Source organism: Pungitius pungitius, chromosome 11 (genome assembly GCF_949316345.1).
Source record: "Pungitius pungitius chromosome 11, fPunPun2.1, whole genome shotgun sequence".
Classification (NCBI taxonomy): Eukaryota; Metazoa; Chordata; class Actinopteri; order Perciformes; family Gasterosteidae; genus Pungitius; species Pungitius pungitius.
In genome coordinates this window covers 4,307,974-4,324,345 of record NC_084910.1, presented here as the reverse complement: position 1 = coordinate 4,324,345, position 16,372 = coordinate 4,307,974, and the positions used below count along the sequence as shown (strand labels likewise).

At 47.4% G+C, this 16,372-nt stretch overlaps 2 protein-coding genes across 4 annotated transcripts; both read right to left on the bottom strand.

Annotated features, from left to right (window-relative positions):
* Positions 1-60: 60 nt before the first annotated feature.
* Positions 61-6,163, bottom strand: coq3 (coenzyme Q3 methyltransferase). The gene is made up of 6 exons (XM_037454331.2): positions 5,883-6,163; positions 5,191-5,313; positions 3,805-3,904; positions 2,188-2,457; positions 738-897; positions 61-611 (listed from the first exon to the last, which is right to left on the bottom strand). Exons 1-6 carry the CDS (start codon positions 5,999-6,001, stop codon positions 415-417), a joined length of 969 nt encoding a protein of 322 aa, XP_037310228.2. The 5' UTR covers positions 6,002-6,163; the 3' UTR covers positions 61-414.
* Positions 6,164-6,940: 777 nt separating this feature from the next.
* pnisr (PNN-interacting serine/arginine-rich protein) lies at positions 6,941-14,271 on the bottom strand. 3 transcript variants are annotated; one of them, XM_037455100.2, is made up of 12 exons: positions 14,172-14,270; positions 13,530-13,639; positions 13,210-13,386; positions 12,710-12,969; positions 12,145-12,307; positions 10,740-10,948; positions 10,437-10,577; positions 10,250-10,349; positions 9,668-9,721; positions 9,084-9,278; positions 7,824-8,922; positions 6,941-7,313 (listed from the first exon to the last, which is right to left on the bottom strand). In XM_037455100.2, exons 2-12 carry the CDS (start codon positions 13,615-13,617, stop codon positions 7,280-7,282), a joined length of 2,520 nt encoding a protein of 839 aa, XP_037310997.2. In that variant the 5' UTR covers positions 13,618-13,639; positions 14,172-14,270; the 3' UTR covers positions 6,941-7,279. The 3 variants fall into 3 exon arrangements, with proteins under 3 accessions (XP_037310997.2, XP_037310998.2, XP_037310999.1); XM_037455101.2 differs by having other exon boundaries at positions 13,530-13,636; positions 14,172-14,251; XM_037455102.2 differs by lacking the exons at positions 6,941-7,313; positions 7,824-8,922; positions 9,084-9,278; ... (1 more) ...; positions 10,250-10,349; positions 10,437-10,577 and having other exon boundaries at positions 10,809-10,948; positions 12,774-12,969; positions 14,172-14,271.
* Between the last annotated feature and the right edge of the window lie 2,101 nt (positions 14,272-16,372).

Here is a 16,372-nt window from a genome sequence, read left to right as displayed (position 1 = left end):
CCCCCATGTGTGGACACATCTTCCAGCATAACCAACATCGGATATTAATCACTCTTCAGGAATGCAAAGAACCATTTTAATAAGGGGTGTGGCAAATCACAATATATCCAACATTAAATAGAAAGCGGATTCCGTGCAGAAATCATGAACTCTGCATGTTTGCTTAGGTGCATCTCTGCCGCTGAGTGGACAATTACCAGATGCACTTTTTTCCGTTTCAGGCTCAAACACCGAACATTCCTCTTTGCATCACTTCATGGCTAATAGGAGGCTGATACAGCTGGACTCAGGGTTACTCTGGCTGCGTCTCGGTAACATCACTAGTTCTTCCCTTTGATGACCTCAGTCTCATGTCACGCATGGAATCTGAATGTTTTTTTTTTCTTCCCCCCCCCCTCTTCTTTTCCGACTTGCTCAGCTGTGTGCTGCTTCCACGTGGCCCTCGGGAAGGGGATGGCGGGGCCCTCGGTCCTCAGCCTGGTGCGCTTCGGGGTCGTCTCTCACTTTGACGGCGTGGAGTGCGTAGTTGATGGCAGTGCTGTCCGTCCAGCACCAGACTCCCGACACGGGGTTGTACAGCATCCCTCGGACGGACCCCACTGAGAAACCATCTGAGAGACGTGGACGAGAAGACAGGAGGGGGTCGGGTTTCTTTTTACACACGCACTGGTGGGGGTCGTTAACACTTCACCCGACCGTTCTCAGAGGAAGCCACTCTGTAAACGGGAGGGACTTACTGGACTCCAGGAGGCGCTCCAGTTCTACCGGGCTGATGAACTTTTCCCAGTCGTGCGTCCCGCTGGGAACGATGCGCAGCAGCTGCTCGGCTGCGACAATACCCAGCGCGTAGGACAGCTTGGTTTTATTGATAGTCGTGATGAAGAGAGAACCGCCCGGCTGCACATAAGGAAAGACTTTTCAGTCCACAAAGTATTCAATATTTACTGGTAACATTGCTTCAGAAATTCTTTTCCAATGGCGTCACGATAGGTACCGTGCACACAAGTGAGGTGCCACTGCTCCTTGCGCCATACGGTATTTATAGAATGGATTAGATGGACAGAGTCCAGTGCAAGAGACCACAGTAGCAGTGCCAAACCTCAAGGTTCAACCTAGGTCAAGATTGACAATTCCAACAGGGGAGGAAGGAGGAGAGCGGACAGGAAGAGAGTGGAAGCAGGAGAGTGAAAGGAACGCATTCATGCGATAGCATCCCTCCATAGGAGCCCTGCAGCACAACGCGGTTCACCAGAGAATGAGAGAAAGTCCCGATGTGGGTTGCAAAACATGGGGAACATTTCAAGGGTTCAAACAGGAATAAAAAGAAAATATAGGAGTGATATGCAAAATGCTGTATTTACCAATGCGTAGATAGAAAGCATACGTAATGAATCCATTCATTTGTCAAATACATATACAGACTATGTCAAATGGGCCTGTGGCAAACTAGTGCAGTGGGGAAAGTGTTTAGCAGCAAACTATGGGTCCATGGTCCAAACCTGGGGCTTAAAGTGAAAAACTAATTCATAAAAGAAACGTTTCACAATGATGGAAATAGATGAATTGACTCCTGTCAATTAACATGCTCCATCCGATAATGAGCTAAAAATAGCAGAAGGGGGTAGCGAGTGATAATTTGTGTACTTTGCTTTAAGCTACTTTCTGCCGGTTTAACTGAAACATCATAAAAGCTCACACAGGAGCGTGGGCTGCACGTGTGATTGTGCACACAGGATAATTTATGTTAAATTGAATGTTTATCCTTTTCATTTGTAGTTTACCTCTGAGTTCAAGATTCGAAGAGCATCACTTCCCTTGGGAATAGTCTGCATATGTACCGACCCTTTGCAACCTATTCGTGCCAAAACCAAATGCAGCGGCATTAAGTGGAGATTAGGCCGTCTTTTTCCCTTCCGCAGCCCTCTGGCCCTCTGATCTGGGAGATTACAGTCATCTGGTCTCAGTATTCATGTAGAGCTTTTGCTAAAGCTAGTCAAGGCTGCAGCTTGCACACATAAAAACACATGCTAACCTATTCCCAATGAAACACGACAGATGCAAAAAACAGAACAAAAATCACCATCTGCACGCTGCCGTGTGCTCAGATGAACACACACACAGCAAGCCGACATCTGGAGGAAGGAAAAAAACAAAACACACACACACACACACTATCCCAGGACATACCTTCAGCACGTGGTTGCAGCAGAGGCCGAATGTTTCCAAATCTGCCAGATGTTCCACCACCTCGGAGGCCACAACGGCGTCAAACTGGGCCAACCCCTGCTCCTCCTGGCCGCCCCCCTCCCTCTCTGCTGAGAGATCCTCCAAGGTGCAGGCCCGGTAGCGGACCCGGTTGCGGAGGTCCGGGTCGATGGACGAATGCAGCTTGGCCGTACCGATGCTGTCGGCTACTGGATCGATGCCCAACACGTTGGCCCCCAGGCGACCCAGGGGCTTGTGGGCGAGAGTGGGGACAAAGAAGAGTCAAAAACCCAATCGCCATATGGCAGAAAGGTATTCTGTAAAAGGAGCAACAGTTACTTCTAGAATTTATTTCACCTGATAGAAAAGGGTCTCTGGCTCCATCACAATGTTGAAAACAATTAATGAGGACAGAAAGAGCTCCGGATTGTGCAGCTCACACCATTGTCGGTTCATACGAACCAGAAGAATGATCTTTTTAAGTGTACCATGTGTTGTACCCATTTGTACAGCAGCTAAAACAGATAACACATCCAGTGCACATCCTAATTCACATCTTTGAGCACAGCACAGCAGCATTAGTCTCCACGCCAGTGACACTTTGTCTCCTCGGAGCAACGACCTAGAAAACACTACACGCAGGAGTCATGGAACATGGATCACGGCTGTCTTATTTAAGCATCGATGTATTAAGTTGACCATTCGATGTATTGTAGAACATCTGCTCATGTAATAAACTTTACAATGCCATGAGGGAAAAAATATCCCTTCATAGAGTTCCCTTTGTTATTTTATCTTTAATCAAGTAATCAAATTAATAATAATTTTGTATGTTTTTTAACAATTCCTGAAATCTAAATACTGTGGTAATTTAATGCATGAAAACAAAACGTAGCAACGGTTCACATCAGGTGATTTGCATGGCACGTGTTTAGATGTGAACCACACCGCCCTCTTCTGGACAGAGGGGAGGTTGCAGCCCCGCGTGGTGAGCCGCCTTTGCCCAGAGGCCGATCTCCATCCTCCCACAGCTCATCCCATCTGATGGGAACAGTTGTAGTGACAAGACCCACGGAGACACAACAACAGCTGCAATCGCAGACACTGTCCCCCCTTTTTTATGTGTGTATCTGTGTCTGAACATGACAGCCTTTGTGACAGTGCCATATAAGCACAGGACCTGATTTTGTCTTCTCAAATCACACAACACAGCTGGTATGTCCTCAGTTCGAATGAAGGCAGAGACGGACATCCCTGTCCCAGCTGCGGACACTAACAAACGGATAAACAACTGTAAATGACCGACTGTCCGCTCCACCACACCGAGACCAGTCAAATCAAAAGAGAGGGAGACTTTAGATGACGTTTAAAGGTTTGCCGGGCGCTGGTGTTCATGCGAAACGACTGCTCCTATAATGCGCAATGCTAAAAGCACAATCTTGACAGCAATCGGAAAAGAAAGGACCTGATATCGTACAAACAGATTTTGCATGAATGCAGAAGCCGTCGTCATGGGATTGCATGCGTTTCTTTGTGTTGGGTCCGCACAGTTTGACAAAACACACACACACACACACACACACACACACACACGTTTACCTCTGTGAGCAGGCCTCCTCCGCAGCCCACATCCAGGATCCGGATCCCCCCGAGGGGCTTCCCGGGAACGCGGGTTCTGTGCACATTCATCAAGTTGTCCCTAAACAGGAGGAGGAGTGGGTTCAGGTTCAGATAAACCCGATCAGCGCTGTACACGGCCATGCACAGAATGAGACCGCATCCGGAGAGGAAATAAACAAATGTCATGAATCACATTCCCGTCTTTTTGTGTACAGATGGTCGGACCTCTCGGCGGCGCTCTGAGCGGGGAGGAGGGAGCTCACTTTGCTCACGTCATCCGCTGTCACAACCATCTGCATTTCACCGTGAGCTACACTCTAACAACCGCAAATACCCCCTGGCTACGCATTCTTCCACACTGAGCGCTGTGGTGTCCCGAGCCCCCCCCTACCCCCCTCCCCACCTTCTCCTGGCTCTCTCGCACGCTGTCTGACGAGTGTCTGCCTGAGGCGTGCGACACGCGCAGAGCAGGCCACGATGTGGGGATGCATCATCCTCCTTAAAGCTCGGAGAGGGTTAGGCGGATAATCCACCTAACTAGCTCCCGACGTGGCCACGGCTACTTAGCCACAGTCTGCAGAGGAGAGCCATGGCCCCATGGTGAACCTGTGTAACCTTTATTATTATTTACGCTGACATATTTTAATCAGTGTGGGAAATTGTTTCAAAAACAGAATTTCAATGTGCAAAACGCAGAGGGGAAAACAAGTCAAATTAATTTGCTAAATTCATAGCTTCAAACGGCAATTGAGGTTCCCTGCTTGTGATTAGTGTCAGAATGGCTCTGTCTATCTGTCTGTCGTCTCTGTTGCAAAAGAGTCATTTGTGCTTTACTATTACTGTATCTGGCTTTATCCCAAATACCAGTGATTCAAATATTTAAGCTTGGGGGATTGGCGCCATCCGAATAAGATTGTGTTGGTGTAGAAGGTGCAGCAGCGGTGGCGGCGGCGCCTCATTTAGACAACCCCCCCCCCCCCCCCCCCCAGGGGCAGACGTGCACTGGCACTGGCTCTGTCACACTGTCACCACAAACACACATCACCAACACCACCAGGACCACAGGGGGGGGGGGGGGGCCTTCAGCAGATCTTATCAATCAAAACAGACGCAGCCAGCCCCCCAAAACAGTTGAAATGCTATTTGCTGAAAACGCGCTGATGTGTGGACGAATCCTGTCGCTTTCAATTCACGCCACTTCTCCAGAACCCCTCGCGTGTTTTCTCCATTTCCCCCCCCCCTCAAACAGCCACAGTTGCTCGACGCCTCTGCCAATCAATCTCGAGTTGACGCCGACTTCGTGGCGACATCTTGGCATTTGAAAAATACCACTGTTGAGATGCGTATCATCGTGCAAACACACACCGTATGAAAGGCACCCTCAAGTCATTCAAGGCGTGGAGAGCTGCGAACTCTCCGTGGTCGTCCCACCACTTGCCGGCCAGTGACTGGAACCTCCTCAGCTCATCGGGGTCCACCGAGCCAGCACTGTGCATGAAACAAATATATATTTTTTAAAGTTATTCAAAAACGGTAATATGGAGCTTGTTTATTCCTTAAACATGGCCCTTAGTGCAGGGAACAATGACTCATAGAACTGTGAAACCATAGATTTAAAAGATATAGCAGTTTTTTTCCATTATGCTACTTGTTCCAATTGGACTTTAAAAGGATTTGTCCATGGTCAGATAATAAGTTTTACTTATTTGTTTTTGGTCTTTGGCTTCTTGGATGTAAAACTTAACTTTTCATATTCAATACATTAGCACAACTGAGGTTATTTTGGGATCTGCGGGATTGATGGGGACAGACATTTGTAAAGGGGAACATTCATTTTGCAGGTTCATTGTTAATGTTGAATTGTTAACTGCGTTACTGCACCTTTAAGTCAGCTTAAACGGAGTTCAGTTCAAGGCGTTTTATTTGACATTTCTTTCATTCGGCAGCTTAAAAATATATTTACCGCCGCACAACAACCCCCCCCCCCCCCCCCAAAAAAAAAATACAGACCCACAACTGTGCCAGCCGTGGACGCGTCAGTGAGATGGTCCTTGTACCTGGTGTGACACGTCACGGTGTGCTGAGGCCTCTGCAGACACACCGGCGTCCAGCTGCTCGCGCTCCTCGGCCGGCCGATGAAGCCTCGCACGAGACGCCCCCACTTGCTCGCGTGCATGCTGCGCTGTGTGCCTCGCGGGTAGCTACGAGGGTCAACCGCCTCCGACAGCTCGACCTACAGTGCGCACGTGTTTTCGGTTCGGGTGGAAACAACCGACACTTTGGTTCCTACCGGTACGGACGTGTATAAGTTGCCCTTCACGAGTCTTTGAACGCCGTAGGAATTTAGTGTGCATTTAGTTGTGTAATATATTTCTGAATAGTCCAACGTTTAGGTCACGCACATTGTAACCATTGACGCTTTACCAGCTTTCAGAATTTTGTTTGAAAGTATTTATGCTGTATCAGAAACGGGAGCCGTTTATTATGTTACACATACAGGATTGGGTTCTGGTGATTGGTGCAGTATTATGTGACAAATACAAATGATACAAATATACAAGCAGAGAAGTACGTTGAAACGAACTATATGATGCGACTACTGCGCAAAGGTCATAGAGATGTATCCGTGTCAGTGGGGTTGGTTTATGAGTCCAGCTGATGATGTTCCTGTGCCGAATGGTCTTGGTCTTGATGGACCACAGCCTCCTGGCAGAAGGATGGCGCTCAGCAGGTCTGTGTCCGGGGTGAGAGGAGTCGGCTACAAGCTTTCTTGCCCGCCTCAAGAGTCCTGGAGGCAGATTGCAGCCCATCAGATTCTCAGCAGAGCAGATGACGTCTGCTAAAGGTGGATTATGACATCCTATTCAGGTTTGTTAAATGTTTGCATGTTTTTAGAAAATATACCTTAAATTCTAATGTTTCAAACTTCGTCAAGATATAAAAAAATGTATCTGCACTGATTGGGATGACATTTACGTCATTGTGATCTAAATCACATCATTTTTAACCGTGTATATTTGAAAAATTATACACCCACAGTGATTTTGTGTGTGTATGAATCTTGGTCTAAAAAATACAGTTTGCTGTAGCATTCACAAAAAGACACGAGACAAAACAATGAACAAACAGTTTTATTGGACATATTACATTAATTTGAGAGAAAGAAAAAAAAAGTTAATTCTGTTATGGTTGAAAATTAAACTTTATTTTTCTTGTCGTCCACTGGTGCTTATTAATCTTTGCATTAAGTTACAAGTGAAAATTCCTACCATTCACTACCAAAAGTCTTGATCTTCAGTCACACTTAAAAAATAACAATATATTTACAAAGATTAAAGATTTATGAGTGAGGGAGGGGTTCACCTACACAACTGCCTCTATAATGAGACAAGCCTGTTCAACTCATGGAATTTAAAATGGCAAAGTGCACAGATCAGGAGGTTAACTGTGCTCCTCAGCGCCTGCTACGACGGGAGGGGGACGTTGACCTGAAAGAGAGGCGTTGACCTAACATTAATACTGCACCAAGCACACTTACCCGCTCACACTGCCAAATACAAACATGCACAAATACCCCCCCCCTCCCCAGACACACAGTAGGAAAAAGCTTCACATAATACCCATAAACACTTGATCTGCAGACTCTAGAAAAGCCGTGCACAGTCTAAGGCCTTCTTTCTGAGCAGGAAGACACATTTTAACAAGGTGCTACTAAACACACTCGGCTGGACTCTACCGAGACAACAGCGGGGGCTGAAGGGAGGGGGGATTTGCATTTGATAGATAAGACCATTATGAGCATTAAGGAACTTTATTGCGTCAGACTTGAGGTACACAGTTAAGCAGGAGTGACTGCAGTTGACAGTACATTTTCAGTGATGAGTTTGCATTTCTAAAGTTATTGCAAATACGCCGATAAAGAGGACTCCAGAATAATCACAATGAGACAAACAATGAAGACATACAGTGGGAAAAATAGAGAAAAAAACGAATACTACCTTGATCGCGACTTAGACTTGTGTTTGCGGCTTGCCTTCTTACCAGACTTGTGATATTTTTCCGTCGACCTTGAGCGACTACGTTTGGATTTTTTGGATTTCTTTTCCTTGCTAACCTCTGGGGTAGGGGACCTACTTGAGTCAGAGTCAGAGCGCTTCTTGCTAGCTTTGGCGGAGCCCTTCTTGCTGGCTTTGTTATCCTGCCGGGAGTGCTTGTCACTCTGAGAGTCCGTGCACGAGTCGCTCTCTCTCCTTTTCTTTGATTTGCCGTTCTCCTCCGTAACTACAGAGCTTCCTTTACCTTTTTCCTTCTCTCTGGCCTTTGGCTTTTCTTTCTTCTTATCAGACTCTTTCTCCCTGTCTTTCTCCCTCTTTTTCTTGTCTTTCTCGTGGCTGTGACTCCTTTCCCTCCCCCTCTCTTGGTCCTTGCTGGAGGCCTTCTGCTTGTGTTTGCTGCTACGACTGTGACTGCTGTCTCGGGCGTCCCGGCTCCGTTTCCTCTCCTTGTCTTTCTCCTTTTCTCTCTCTCGGCTGCGACTGCGGCTGTCCCTGGCCCTGGCTCGCTCTCTGTCTCGCTCCCTGGATCTGGATCTACTCCTCCTACTCCGGCGCTCCCTGGACTCACTGCGGTCTTTCTTGTGGCGGCCTGATCTCTCAGCGCTGCTCCTCCTCCTGTCCCTAACCTTCTCACTGCGGTGCCTGTGGGAGCTGCGGCTGCGGCTGCGCCTACGAGCCTTGTGGGAGGAGGAGCGGCTACGCCTCCTCTTCCTGCGCGGGGAGGAGGATCGCGATGAGCTGCGGGAAGACGCCGAAGACGACGACGACGAAGAGGAGGAAGAGCGACGGCTGCTGTGGCTAGAAGTGGAGCGGGAGCTGCTGCTGTGGCCGTTGGTTGGGGAGCTGCTCGCGCCTCGCCCCGGTCGCTCCTTGCCTCTGGCCGGGTGCTTGCTCTCGCTACCTTCCTTCTCGCTACGGGACCTACGCCTCTCTATCAAGGGCTCCGCCTCACTCTCCTTTGCTTCCTGTTTGTGTGGATTCTCTGGCTGGCCCTCATCATAATCCCCCCTTTCCCTGCTCAATCTCTCCTTCGCCATCTCTTCTGCAGAAAGAGGATACAAAATACACGTGGAGGCATCAGGTGTAAAGCCCAGCAACACACCACACAAATCATGGCTGTCATCTTGAGCATGAGAACAAAGTCGTATGTCAACAGCTGGAAGCCAAATGTACTTTAAAAGATACACGAGCATGATGTCGTACCACGTGCAAGCAGAGCCTCCTGCGCCTGTTTTTCTTGCAGCTGCTGCGTCTCCCGCTCCTTGCGACGGAAGGCGTCCTGCTTCTCTCGGATGCGGTGGCGCAGCTCTTCGTCGTCGGTGTCCGAGGACTCGGACCCTCGCACGCTGCGTTCGTCCTCGTCGCCGCTCTCATCCGAACCGTAGTCACCAAGCCCACCTGGCACAACAGAACCCCCGGGTTGTTGAGTGTTGGTCAGAGCAAAGATATTTTCTCACAATCAGGCTTCACCTTTGAAAACCTTCCATCCATGCCCAAAGTCCCAGTGAAAGGCACGTACTTCACTTTATATCTCACACTGACAGCCCGTTCAAAACAATAAATATAACCTTTTAACTACCAGAAATGATTTGTTTCCAGCATGCTTCTATTATCAAAGTGTAAGATGAAACCCTACTCCGTCCCAGAGATTCCACTTCTAATTCATAAATTAATCTTTAGGCTTGTGCCAACAGCTCCTCCCATGTCTCTATTAACGCCCACCATTAGCTAAAAATGGTCATATTTCTGCCCCCCTCCCCTCCCAGTGACAGAAAAGGGGTACTCACTGAGACCAGTCAGAGAAGCCAGTGCACTTGACTGTGCCAGCTGTTTTGCAGGAGCTTTGATTCACATCAACAACAGGAACAACATGTTAAAACACATATTGCCATTTTCTCAAAGGCAAGAGTCGCTAGAGAAGGGCGTCACAGATAAAGCGCTATTCACAAGAGCTGCCGTTGGTAACAAGAGAAAACAAAAAAAAAAAAAAATTGGGAGAAAAGAGAGAGGGTTAAAACACACAATTTGGCCACACAATCCAAGTCAAACAGTCACACAGGAGAGACAGGACCAATCTGTACTAATGCAGTCACTTCAATGGAGGATGTCCATTATGTCCAAACGATCACCAGGTTATTAAATAGGGTTTGTGTAAAGCATTGCTCTGCTCCCTCTCCTTCTGATGCCCCTGGCAGAGAATATGCTTATCAGACACACTGCCATGTCTGTTGCTCAATCAGCACAGTACAGGGCATGATTGAGTTTCATTCAAATAGATTATTATGCACATAGTGTATTCTCTTCAGATTCAAATAAAGTCTTGGTGACTAACATAGACGAGGCATTCTCTGGAAAAATCAAGAGCAGACCTCGAGTGGCTTTGCGGTGAGTCTCTTTGGCCACATGCTGGATCTCTTCATTGGTGACCTCGAGCAGGATCTCTGTGAGAAGCGTTTTTGTGATGATTATCTAAAGACAAGGGGGGAAAAACAAAAATCAGATGTATTCTCTTTAAGAATAGTCAGACCTACTACACCAGTACGGGTTCAAACTAACCAGCTGGAACTCCTTTTCCTCCTCCGTCATTTCAGGCTCGCTGTCCTCTGCAGGAGGCGATGGGCTCCGAACAGAAAGGTCTTTCTTGACAGAGACCTTGTCTTCATCGTCGTTGTCATCATTCCCCTCGTCGTCACTGTCCTGTTGCATACAGAAGTATGAACTCTTATTCAAGTTGACGCGCACGTGCCAGAGGAAACATTTCATGCCTCCCGAAGGTCCTCACACCATCAATGAAACCAAGGAAGCGCTGTTCTTTTAGTAAACCATTTTACGATCTGGGCCAAAAAAGGTGCCACTTACAAATTTACTCTTGCGCGGCACCCGTGGCCCGTCGCCTTCCTCTTCTGCCTCTTGCTTTTTGCCATCGTCTTTTGCCATTTTTGAACGCTCTTTTTCCATCCGCTCCCGCTCCAGCTTCTTCTGCTTCTCTCTGTCCATCTTTTCCAGGCCCTCTCGGATCCAGGCAGGTAGTGTGCGCCTTTTAACCGCATCCAGGGTTGAAATTGGGGCTGTCAAAATAAACATGTTAATCTATGAAGGTTAATGTGGCCAAGATGAACGCGATCAAACATTTTAACGCAGTTAACGCACAGCGGAAGTAAACAAAGTTGACCCCGGAAAGGAAACCGCTGCAAGGTGCAGTCAGTCGGATCAGAGAGACTGAGCCTTTTGCATTGGAAGAAAAACAGAGGCGCGACATACAGCGGACAACTGTGCAGAGGAATTCCTCCACGTGTCAATCAGAAGGGGGGTGAGTGGCAAACGGACCACTTCACCTATCGCTAAGCTAGCGGCTAGGCTACTTCCATATCAGCAGCTACCCCACGCGACCTCAAGAGGACCAGCACTGTGTCCCTAGAAGACAGTGGTGTGGAAAAGGTCCTGGTTAAATGTCGGGAGATTGTTGGAGTGAATTTAGTGCACAGCAAAGTGCACGAGAACAGCAGGAAGAGTCGCCGTTGCACCTGGTGGAATTCTGCCTTGGACATGATCAAATGTGTGTAGTTCGTTTTAAATATATATACAATTAAACACTGCATTAAGTGATTACTCGTTACTTGTAAAATTTAGTCTTTAGAAGAAAAACAAACTTTAAACTTTAAAAATATGTGATTAATTGTTTTGAATCCATTGACAGTCCTAGTTGACATACAACGTTAAAATGAGTTATCCACACTGTGCCATGTTGGTACGGCACATGAACCCATCGGGAGTCTTCAGACACTGGTTAACACCACAACTTGGAAATGAAAAGGTGTCATGCAGACAGTATTCTGAGCAGAACTGTGATCGGCGTAAATCCGCCAACCAGGAGCAGAGGGTCTGAACACTACGTTACATCTGGAATTACTCTTTTGGATTACAGAATGTCAGTAAGAAGTCAACTATAACCCATCAGAGCTTCTTGTCACAAACTTGCTTGGCTCGTCATGCAGGCAGAAAAAATAAATAACCAACCAAATGTCTAATATGCAAAAAAAAAATAACTCAATATATTAATTTCTTATCAAATAGCCAAATTGGGTGCAGCAGGATAAATTCTACATTTGATGCAAAATGGTTGATTGTTCTCTCTTCTCCACTCAGATGAACCACGTATTTCACCAAACTACATTTCTTAAAATCAAAGCTTCTAATAAGGTTTACAATGCATGATGGTGACACCCTAAAAATAAAAATCAAACTCTCAAATCAAACCACTCACCTAGCAGTGCTGGGGCCTCCTGTTTGACAGGGAGCTGTATCGGGGATCTGGGCCGGTCTCTGAAGCCAGAGGGTCTGGGATCTCGTCTGTTCTGAGGAGGGCCTTGCCAGTATGGGGAGTGGAAGTTTGCGGGCGTGGGGGCAAAGGAGGAGGCGGCTCCATGCTGTGGAGAGACAGAACAAATGGATAATTAACGCTTGATCAAAGTGCATACGGCCCTCCGTCAACTGCCACTAGGTGGCCCGCACTGTCGGTCGTCGCGCTCTTTCCCCAGATTTAGTTAGCTGACATCCGTCCATCACTCCTGACTGGGCTAGAATGTCTGTTAGGTTTAAAAGAAGATTTAGAAAAATAAATAAAAATGAAGAAAAAAAAATCTGCTAAATACAACAAACCATGCCTGGATCCTCAACACTTTCCTCTGCGGCGCATCAAGAGAGCAATGACTGATACACCTAGATGGTTGGACCCGGCACAGTTTCTATGGATTGCTCCCTCTCGGGTTACTTGGTTGTCACACTAAAACCCAAACGCTTCAACAGTTTCTACTGCGGCATCGGCATACCTGATAATCAAACTGGTTCATGGCCATGGGGGCCATGGCGTAGCTGTCGGGCTGTGCCCCATACCCATGGCTGTTCTGGGGAAAAACCCCATGGTGGGCTTCAGAGTTGAACTCCACGCTGTCCTGGCTGTTGCTGTCCTCGCTGGGGTTCACCACGTCCATTGGTCCTGAGCCCGGAGGGATCCAGGCCTGGTCGTGGGCCGGAGGGGGCGGCGGAGGAGGAGGAGGCGGCGGAGGGGGCTGGCCATGCATTCCCCATTCTGTTTGTGATGACACAATTAAATCAACAGAAGCCAAGGCAATACATACATGTTTAAAGCTTTCAAAAAGGTAAACGCACACACACACACACACACACACACAGGAGATCACAACGTGTCAGAACGGCACTAATCCTCACCAATAAGCCGCTACCAACTGTACTGACCTTTTTCTGCACATTTTTCAGAACCAAATAATGACATTTTGTGAAACTACGATACGAGCGGTTGAAATCGTACCTGGCTGCCACATTCTGCCAAATGCCGGGTCACCCCGCAGGGCGCCATGGTTGCCTTGTGCAACTGATTCAAGGCCCGGGATATCCTGGCCGTTGGGCTGAACGTTTGGCTGCTCTGGCCCGGTCGACTCCTTCTGAGCGATCCACGCTTGTGCCAAGGCAGCCCAGTCCACTTGACCTGCACACAACCACGCAGTAAGAAAACAGGTCCGGTGAAAGCCCAAATTGATCGTGCACGTTTGAGCAGTGCGTCGATGAGCAAGGAAGCCCCTGCAGGTGCACGCATTGGGGGGTCACGGTGCGTGCACATCGTTCACAAACCTGGATCTTGCGTGTGCTGGAAAGACTGCATCCACTGCTGCTGGCTCAGAGGCCACTGCGGCCAGGGCTGTCCTCCCTGGTCCCACATCACTCTTCCTCTGGATCGGCTACTGAAATATCGAGGCCAGTTGGGTTTTAGAGTCAAGCGTCTCACTTTGTGTGACGCAGGCGGCAATAGTCAATGCACCGAAACGTCCCACTTGGGACGTCTGGTGGCCGGACAAGAGGCGATGGTTCGCTTTGAATACACGTACAGGGCTCTCGTTACGTCTAGCTGAGCGGGAGGCTGCATTTAGCGGCTTGTTAGCTGGAGACCATTTCCTCCGCCAGTGGTGGAAACACGAGCGCTGCGTGGTACGGGACAACGTGCCGTGTCGTTACTGACGCATGATACTGAAATACACTTTGGGCCGGTGACATCTCAACCTCGCAAGCGGACTACGGTCGTGCAAATATGAGCTAGTGAAGCTAGCCCGAGCTAATGTGAGCTAAGCTATAAAGGTATAAAGATAGTTGCACCCTTTGAGGTTATCTTACCGGATGGGGGGGAAATGAGCTAACATTGAAATTACATTCAGTATGGTTGGAAAAGCGTGAGAAAAACTTGTACGTGCGCTGTGTTTTGAGTAACATTGTCCCCACCTTTTCCAGACGGGATCTCTCAAGCTCTGCGCGTCTGAATCAAAATGGCTGCTCCGCGGACTACCCAGAGGAAGTGTTGAGTCGAGGTGCTGCTGCCTTCACTGCCAGTCGGAACCTTTACTTATTTACCACTTTTTTTTCCTGGCCCGAAATTGCCTTGTTCCTTTTAGGATGTTTTGCCCCAGAAAAAAATTGATATAACCCTAATAGAACTTGCCTTCATTGATTTTAACCATATTTTGGGCTGAATGACTTGGTTAAATATATCTATTTGGTTTCTTCCCGACCAGCACTCGAAGGCAGCATGGGGAGGCGAGACATTCAGATGCTGATGAGGTGGGAGATAACGAGTACAATGATGCCAACGTATGTACAAGTCACTTCAAATCTAAAAATGAGGAGTCAAAATACCCTCGCTGTCTACCTATGAAAAAAAACACATTATACTTTGCCATGCATACTATCATGTGTATTACAATTGATTAACACTACTACACAGAGAGCACCTTTGTCAACATTCTGCAAGTTTCAGATCGAGCCCAAAATATGCAGGTCTCTAGTTACAGCAATTCACAGGTCAATGTTCCATGCTGCCACTTAACAGTTATGATATTTGGACTTAAAATGTGTACCTAACTAAATATAAACCTAACTATTAATACAAATCTCAACAATGTTGAACCACACTGCTCAGTGTTAATCTAAAGTATTGTTATGAGTAGAAGCAATCCTGGTTATGAATAATTTGGTAATGATAGTAGCTAGATAGTCAAATTGTCCTGTCATTTCGCTGTAGTTTATTGAGCTGGATACCAGCCACAGACGTCATAAGCACACATTCCCGCCTGTGGACAGAATGTTTGATTGCACAAATGTAAACCGTGCTCTCCAACTGGATTATTTTAAATTATCAATCCGCTGATCTTTGACCCTTTTGCGGAGACTTTATCGTTGTTTTGGCCATTGAAGCTGTACAGTATTTTGAAATATTGCTACAAAATATCCACATAGTATATCATAGGAAATGCAGGTATCTACACACCCATCAGGGAATACAACTGATACCACAGATTAACAAACTAATGAGGAACTTTGCTTCCTCAACAAGTTCTCCCTTCTGCCGGGATGAGATCAGGCAAATCGAGTGCCGTATGCGTTTCAGAGGTATCATCAATATTGTTTCAGTGCTGTTGTACATAGCTGTAATATTTTATCAATGTGAATTGTTAAAACCGTTTTTTAACACCAGGAAAGTGTGTGTTGGGCATATTGTGCAAATAATATTGAACATACTGCGTAGGCTTTGTTTTAATAAAATTGCACAGAATAGACGGCAGCAAGAAAATATTTCAATAAACAACTGGGAGACATTGAGCCAAGACATTCAGTACCAGTCAAAAGATTAGACACACTTTCTCATGTTTCCAAACTTCTGACTGGTACTGTAAATACAGATTTTGATATTATTAATGAATGGGTTTTATTTCTCACTTTATGTTGTGCTTTGCTTATATTCAATTTCATCTTCCTTTAAAAAAAAAATTCAAACAAGTTTGTTATTGTTATTATGTGCATTAAATATATCTCAGTAGAGGGCAGTATATGCATGTGTTGACTGGATACATTTCAATGTTTACCACAGCTAAATAAAGTAGTCCTTCAGTATTACAGATTGATGAGTGAGACTTGAGTGAAAGGACGATGCAGAGCTCCTCATCAGTCTGCGCCCCCGCGTTGTCAGGATGAGGTTGCTCTGCTCGGTGTCCCCCCTTCTCCTTAAAGTGAAATGCGTTCAGCACATTTCGAAAGGGGTGACGTGCAGGTGTCGCTGTTAATAGGCAGGGGGGGGGGGGGGGGGGGGGGGGGGGGGGGGGGGGGGAGGCGCGAGGGAAGAAACCTGTTGACTGGGCTGTGGATCAGTGCGGCCCAGGTGTGGCGTGGTGTTGACATGTAGGTGAGACTGTGACCAGGACCGGGGCCTGCACGGTGAGAGCCGTGGAACGTGTGACCCCCCCCCTGCTGGTACGTAGGCCGGCGGTGACGAGTGTCGGTTCCACTCCGTGAGGGGGGGGGGGTGCTTTTCATTAAGTGAGATTAAATCACATCTAATGCTTCAGTAGCATGTCCTCCAGCAAAAAGACCCCTTCACCCCCCCCCCCCCCCCCCCCCCCCCCCTGCCACTTTAAAAATAGAGAAACGCA